This window comes from Passer montanus, unplaced genomic scaffold (assembly GCF_014805655.1).
Source record: "Passer montanus isolate IOZ18808 unplaced genomic scaffold, ASM1480565v1 scaffold39, whole genome shotgun sequence".
NCBI classification, from domain to species: Eukaryota; Metazoa; Chordata; class Aves; order Passeriformes; family Passeridae; genus Passer; species Passer montanus.
In genome coordinates this window covers 1,134,595-1,142,084 of record NW_024368707.1, presented here as the reverse complement: position 1 = coordinate 1,142,084, position 7,490 = coordinate 1,134,595, and the positions used below count along the sequence as shown (strand labels likewise).

At 42.5% G+C, this 7,490-nt stretch overlaps 1 protein-coding gene across 1 annotated transcript in view; it reads right to left on the bottom strand.

Moving 5' to 3' along the window:
* Window positions 1–705: 705 nt before the first annotated feature.
* TBX19 (T-box transcription factor 19) overlaps window positions 706–7,490 on the bottom strand; it is a 14,171-nt gene continuing 7,386 nt past the window's right edge. Inside the window, exons 3-8 of the mRNA XM_039718031.1 lie at window positions 6,458–6,592; window positions 5,641–5,702; window positions 4,487–4,548; window positions 3,663–3,779; window positions 1,807–1,939; window positions 706–940 (exon numbers count right to left, since the gene is read on the bottom strand). Of these exons, the coding sequence (XP_039573965.1) occupies window positions 706–940; window positions 1,807–1,939; window positions 3,663–3,779; window positions 4,487–4,548; window positions 5,641–5,702; window positions 6,458–6,592 (744 nt within the window). The remainder of the gene's footprint in view (window positions 941–1,806; window positions 1,940–3,662; window positions 3,780–4,486; window positions 4,549–5,640; window positions 5,703–6,457; window positions 6,593–7,490) is intronic.

Genomic DNA, 7,490 nt, shown 5'->3' with positions numbered 1-7,490 from the left:
AAAATAGCACATATTGGAAACACTGGAGCTTTCCATTTCCAAGACTGTAAAATCAGACTCTAAATGCGAAACTAGCTGCCCTTCACCCTGCTGCTACAATGTGACCACTTTAGCACTTGGGGTCTGCCCACTGTCCCCACGGCACACACACAGCAAACAGCAGCTGAAGAAGGGAAGGGGACAGGGAGTGCTGTATGCAGGTGGGATGAGGATGTCAGACTAATTTAATCCCCTGAGGGGTTTAGTTTCAGGTATTGTGAAAGCCTCTATGTAAGAGATCCAGAAAGCCTTTAAAACAGTGCTGTCCCCTCAAATGACCAGTTGCAAACTTGCTCACAATTTTCCCTGGACTTGGCTGTTAGTTACAGAAGGAACTTCTACAATGACATGCGGGTATCCAGCTGCCATGTCTGCTTCACTCAGTCCCATGTCTCTGACCATTTTTAATGTGATATAGAACCAAAGCTAACTAAAAAGATTCTTTGTGGACATTATCCTGAATGAAGCATAAAAGTTGCAGTAACAAGCTGGTTCCTATAATATTTCCTGCCTTTGCATTTTGGCTTAGCTGGCACACAAAAGGTACATTATGGGAAGTGATTAAGTCTTTTTCCTGCATACATCTCTGCACTGCACTCCTTGGGGATCATTTGCCATTTGTGTCAGTCTTGGTTGGCTGAGCTTCCCTCAGGAGCTGCCTGTCCATTAAAAGGAGTGTGAGGATGTCCACGCAGAGTCAGTCAGTCTGGTGAGAGTGCCTTCCCCTTGTGCTTCCATGCCACCAGACACCATTCCCTGCAGAGGGATTTGCACTGATGATGCAGCAGGTAAGGGGACATTACCCCTTAAAAACACACTTGGAGGGTTGCTGTTCACCTCGCTTCCTGGGTTGGCAACATTTACAGCACTGTTGCTCACTGTCCACAGGCAAGGGTAGTGGCTGGAAAAAGAAGCAGCACAGATCAAATGACTTATTTCAAAGCATTTAGCCTGCATAAGATTTGCCACAGTAAAGTCAATTTCACTATCTGTTAAAAGGTAGCTATTCAAATCAGGTTACCAAACTAGATCAGTGTTGAAGATTTTAAGTGAAAAATCATCAGTAGCCATCACCTGGTGACCCTGGAAGGAGGTATGGAGAGAAATGTACAAGTATATGTAAGATTTCAAAATGTAAGGATCTTTTTATGTGCCTCTGTGACTTCTTCCCATCTTAGGGGCTGAGTCAGAAGAGCTTCTAGAGAGGGAGGTCACAAAGTCTCAGGATACTGCCTAGCTACTAGGGTATAAACATTGAGAAGAAAACCTACTCAATCAGATTACAGTGCATTTGAAATTGCAGCTGATTTTCCTGACACCTAAGTTAGAGAAGAAATTATTAAGTTAGAGAAGAAATTATTGCATTCCTTTGGGGAAAATAAGGGAAAATATTTGATAATTAATTGATTGTCTAGGTATAAATTCCATTTACCCCTAGAATAGGATCCTCATTTCATGCAGGATAATAGTGAGTAATACAGGAAGAAAAATAATTTGGTTTTAAAATGCTCACAGATTATAGAGACCAGAATTCTTTGTAGGTGTTCCAAGATCCTGGTTTTCAGCAGTGCTGGGGAAAAATGAAGCTCCCATAGAGCAGAGAATGATTAGCTTGTCAGAAAGATTTGCCCAGGAATCTTGAATTGGGCACTTAGGACACATTTCAAATCCCAGACACTGATTAAAGTTTGGAACAAAGGGCAAATCACCAGGACAGTCCTACCAGCCTCAGTGCTCCTCATACCAGCAGTTTTCCTGTAACCTTACCTGGGTCCAGGGCTGGCACCTCCCTTTGTTTGTGGCACAGAGAGCAAATTAGTGTGTGGAGAAGATGGCAAAGTCCAGCTGTCGTGTCCTGAGAATACCTGAAGATTATTGCTGGAGCTGTCCAATAAGTTAACTTTGGGGAGGGAAAAAAAAGCAACAAACAAATCCTCAGTGACATTGCAGACAAGGTCTTAAGACAGCAAAACACGGACAGGTTTAAGGCAGCAATCTGATCATGAAGTGCCCAACCACAGGTAATAGGACAAAAGTCCCAACCACAGGGCAAAATTCCCATGTTTGTTAAGAGAGCAGCAAGGTGCCATTCCAATCCCAGGGGTAATACATGAGAAGGTACAACATGACAGACATAGGATTTGCATTTCTGCAAGTCTGACTAATAGTTTTTCACAATTGACATATATCAGGCAATGTTTTGATACAGATTTCCTTATAATTTGAGCTAAAATACTTAATAAAGTTTTATAAATACTGCCCATTCCTGGAAATTTTCAAGGCCAGGTTAAATGGAGCTTTGGGCAACCTGATCTAGTGGAAGGTGCCCTGTGGTAATGTGTTTTTTTAGTTTTATTAGTATACTTAACTGTTTGATTTGTAATTTTTTAAATTTCCTTACGCTGTCCTTTTTCTGCCTTTAGAGTGGCACAGGTTTCCCATTTTGTATTTTATGTTTCTAAAACTAGACTTGCTCCCTCATTGTTATTAAGTGTTGGTTTTTCTGTTTGTTACTTAGCTACTCCCCTCCAAAGTTTAAACCTCCCTCCCCTTCCCAGTTGCTAACCCCTCCTGTCCCTGCCCTTTCCCCAGAACCTTCCTTATTCCTCCTTTCATTAAATGTTAATCCCTCCCCAAACCTGCCTTCCCCCTAGAAACTTCCCTGTCAGTTTTCTATTTTTCCAAACCCCATTAGTTCACTGTAGCTGTTCTCCTCCCTTGAAATTCTTTACTGGTTTACACATTGTATTCCCCACCTTGTGTTCCACCCCCAGTTCTCCTGATTAGTTAAAGATCATATCCTCCCCTGAGACCTCCCTCTCATTTATAAGCTGTTGTCTGCCCTCAGTTTGGGGTCCTGGAACGCTGGGGAGGGGGATTTTTGCCATCAAATAAAGTTGCCCCAGTTCCGCCCCAGGACCGTTCTGCTCTTTTGTTTCTGTGCTGTGCCCCACTGGTAGCTGGGATTCAGCGGAGCTCAAAGCGGGGGTCTGTCGTGCCCCCTTTCACCATCTAGCCAGGACATGCCACAGTGCCCCTACCCATGGCAAGGAGGTTGGAACAGAATGATATTTAGGATCCCTTTCAAGCCAAACGCTTCCATGATAAATACTTCCATTAAACAGGAATTATTGCTAAATTATAATTAGCAAGTAGATTACTTTATCCCTATTCTGCTTTTTGACCCACTTCCTCTGATCAAAGTATAATCAATTTCTGGATTTGCACTCAGATCTAGAAAGGAAAAGGGACTCAAAGGGTGTTCTGACAATACCAAAATGCCTTTGCCTCACATCAGCTCCTATCTGAGAGCTGCACTGACTTGAGAACTCAACGCTGTCATGGCAGGACATCGAAAGGAGACCTGCAATGCTCTTTTTGTATAACTGGAAGCTGTAGTGAAAGCAAGACCATACACCCTGGTTTATCACTAAGAGTGCGCCCAGTTCCTGGGACCTCTTGTTTTGCTGCCTCAATCACCGCAGGTGCCTGAAGGGTCCTGTGCAGGTTGTCCCAGAGACTCACCATGTCCTTTCCTAGCCTGAGCTCGGCCTTGCTCCAGTGCTTGTGCTAACCTAAAGCAAGGGGCAGGCAGAAGCAGCAGAGCAGTGCTCCAGGAATACCTGTAGGGGAGTGATTCCTCTGCATGTAGGAGGGTGGGTATGGAGCAGCCCGATGGCTTCGCAGGGCTGAGTATCTCTCACAGCTGTGGGGAGCCTGTGGAGTGGGCAGAGGCAAAGCTCCACTGTACTGGTAATTAGAGCTTCCCGAGGCACACATTGGATCTGGGTTGGAAATCAACCAGCCACCCACTTTGAGAGAAAAGAGAGAACAAAACTATTACTATTGCTGTAAGTGCTACAATACAACTAAGAAATAAACAGCCTTCTTGCAGAATCAGCTGTGCCTCAGAAATACCAAGCAAATGCTAAGCTATTGGTTTGTGAAACAACTGACAAAAAAATAGCAAACCTCCACCTCCCTCCCAACCCACCAACACTGAAAACAAGACCTGAAAGCAACCAGAAAATGTCACAAACATTAAAGAACAAGTGAAAGAAAAGCTATCAGTAAAGCAAATGCAGCTTCTGCTTCCCCTCATTTTTTTACCTGTTTACCCATAAAAGATAAATTATAGGTAACAAAAACATTCACAAATATAAAAACAAAGGGGTAAGAAAACTCTAAAAATATCATATATCATCTTGATTCTAGATTCCTTTTAATATTGAAAAAGTGGATTTTATGGAAAATGATCCCTCTGCAGGACCTCTATTTCCTACTGTGAGGTCTCTTCAATCTTCTTATTTTTTTTAAAAGGGTCCCTCTCTATGAACACAATTCAGGACTCAGTAAGTGACCAGCATGAAACTGTTAAGCAAGGCCCAGGTTCCCAGCACCCATCATATCTCACAAAACTTGCAGCTGACATAAATAAAAACCTTACAGTGAGAATATGTCATATGTTGACCTTCAGAGACTGTATCTGGAGCATCCTTAGAATGACTTCTGAAAAGCAAAATACTTAGTGGTAAGTGCTCTCTTTGAAAAATTACAAAAGTTATAACCAGAACTATTAATTAAAAATTGGAGGAGTCAAAAAGGAGGGAAATCCCTCTTCTTTAACCTTGCTAGGCGGCAGTAAACCTTCCTACATTCTGCCATAAAGGAAACTTGAGCTTTTGTTTGTTGATGTAAACAAAAATGTTCCTAATTTTTTGCCATATTTGGGAGCTGAACATGGAATTCTAAATCTGCCTCTAGGCATCATTCCTGCTTGCAGGCAAGCTGAGGCCACATTCCCCCTTCCCCAACTGGAAACCCTGACACTGAGACACAGCAACTTCTTAAGTGGTGAGAGGAATGAAAGGAAATACAGATTCTCCTGCAGGCATGTGGGACACATCACATGTCAGAAGATAAAGCAGGTCCAAACAAAATTAACTAGAAATTATGGGCTAGAATGCATCATTTGGATGCCACTGTGTATTAATGTGGCTGATGGAAGGAAAATTTTGCAAGATGAACTACAATTAATTTCCGATGGAAACGTCTCTGACATCTTACCTTTAATAAAACCATCATAAATTATCACACAGACTTAATAACAGCAGTGTAGTTACATTATGTTACAACTGTAATGTACATTACAGTTACATTGTCATTTCACTTCAACTATGCTTTTTGACACTTGGAGTTAACATTTTTTCTCCCTGACCTATCAAATTACAGGATTTACTGGAGTGCAAGTATACTGTAGTAGACATATGTGGGGTATAACACTACTGGGGGAGCTCACACCATCTCATTTCAGGCTTTCTGTATAGACAGACATAAGTGCCAGGATCCCCAAGAGCACGTTGACCCATTTCAGCACCTATTATTATAATTATAGAGTCTCCCCCATAATACCATTGGAGTGACTCTGGTTTAGCAGAAACAAGATTCAGTTATGTAATTTATCTTTCATATGGTGATGTCACAGTTTTAACCATATCAGCAGCAAAAAGCTACTGGATCAAAAAAAACCAAACAAACAAACAAACAAAACAAAAAAAAAAAAACAACCAAACAAAAAAAACAACCAAAATATGAACTCACCTTTCCTTTGCATCCAGAAAGGCTTTGGCAAAGGGATTATACTTGATTTTGAGAGCTGTTATCTTGAGTTTACAGAAAACAAGGCATGTTAGTGAAGGCAATTTGAAATAAAAATTTGATAAAACATCCTCCAGAGTAATCTGAGGGGAACTGCCTGGGTTAGCCTAAAATATATCCCCACACTTGATGTTTCCCAGGGCTGTGTAGGGGACAGCTTTGCTGTGTAGTGATCAATGCCACAGGCAAAACACCAGCTGGGGTAGCCTGGCATGAGCTTGTCTGGTAAATGTGGTGGAATGGTGGACCCTTTCAAGAGGGTTTAAACACTGAATTCCTATCAAGTACAAATAAAATCTGCAGCAACATTAGCTAAGGGATGTGGCTTAGGAGTTAGCAATTCTTACAGTCCAAAGCATCCCTCAAGGGCAGGAATTTTCCCATGCAATATTGTGTTATTCTGCAGTTTTATGTATTATAGGGAACATGGAGAGATAGGGTTATCATTATGACTATCAGTTATTGCTGGAGAAAGATATTGGGCTTGACTGTAGGGCTGTTTGGCTTTTATTTCCAGCAAGCTGGGACAGATGAACCAGTCTGGAATAGCTGTGGCAGGATATTAAGCTAAACTTGGCTTAGTACTGAAGCCAGACATTAGATTAGACAATATTCTACTGCAGAGAAAAAACAGAGTATTAGAGTGGGTGGAGTATTACACTGCATAGGACTGGTGGGGAAACAAGAAAAAGGCATGCTGGTCTTGTAGTAAATCAGCTTCTATCAGTGGTGACCAGAGCACAGTGTGGCACCTGCCTACCTCTTCATTCTGGTAGGCAGTCACTGCTATGAACTGCGTCTCAGGGAAGGAGCAGTTCATCACCATCCGGTGGGGGCCGCCTACGCGAACTATGTGCACCTGGGGCTCGTATTTGTGCAGGGAGTTCAACATTATCTGCAGGAAACAAAACAGAGAGACAGCCCCCAGTGCCACTCTGGTACCTCACAGCCACCCTCTGGCTCTGTGACAGAGCAGCTGTCGCTGCTGAACCTTGTCAGCCACTGACTCCTGAAGCAGGAGGGCAGGTGCCTTCCTTGCCTGCAACAACCACAGGCTGAACAGAATGAGACTTCACTGGACTGGATTTAAGGCTTTGGATGCAGCAGCAGCAGCAGTGATAGTTGTGTTAGCAGCCATGGCCCTCAAACCACTGGGCTCCCACTGCACTAGGGGCGGCTGAAACAGCTCAGGGGCACTCCCTGTCCTGCTACTGCTTTCTGAAAGACCAGAATCACCATCACAGAAAAGGTGCCAGCAGGAAGCTAAGGCAGTCATCCAGACTCCTCTCTGGGAAAGATTAAGTGTATCCAAACAGGCCTTGGCAGATCGTCTAAACTGGCACTAAAAGTTATGAACAGCATTGATTCCAGGAAGTCTATTAGGTCCTTTAATTGGCTCTAGTGCAAGAAAAAGAGTCTTTTTTAAATTGGTACTTTGCAAAGTGATGTATACATGCATACATATATATGTATATATAAGAAAGAACACAGCTATTAGCATAAAGAGCTGATAGTCATCAATTACTTTCTAATACCATCACAGAAGGGGCAGCTGAAGCACAGAGTGGGAACATGGTTTATTTTAACACTATGGTCATGATTTCAAAAAAAAGCAAAGGAAGCTTCAGTCATTTATTGTTTAGTAACTTTTGTTTGGGTTCTGTTTCTCATATGGTTTTTCCTCTCCTGCTTTCTACTGTTTTGCTCTCCTTCGTATATATACAGAGTGTTCCCCTGTTTTTTTTCCCCAGGGACTCTTTGATCCTCCAAGTTTCCTGTAGCTTCCCCCCTTT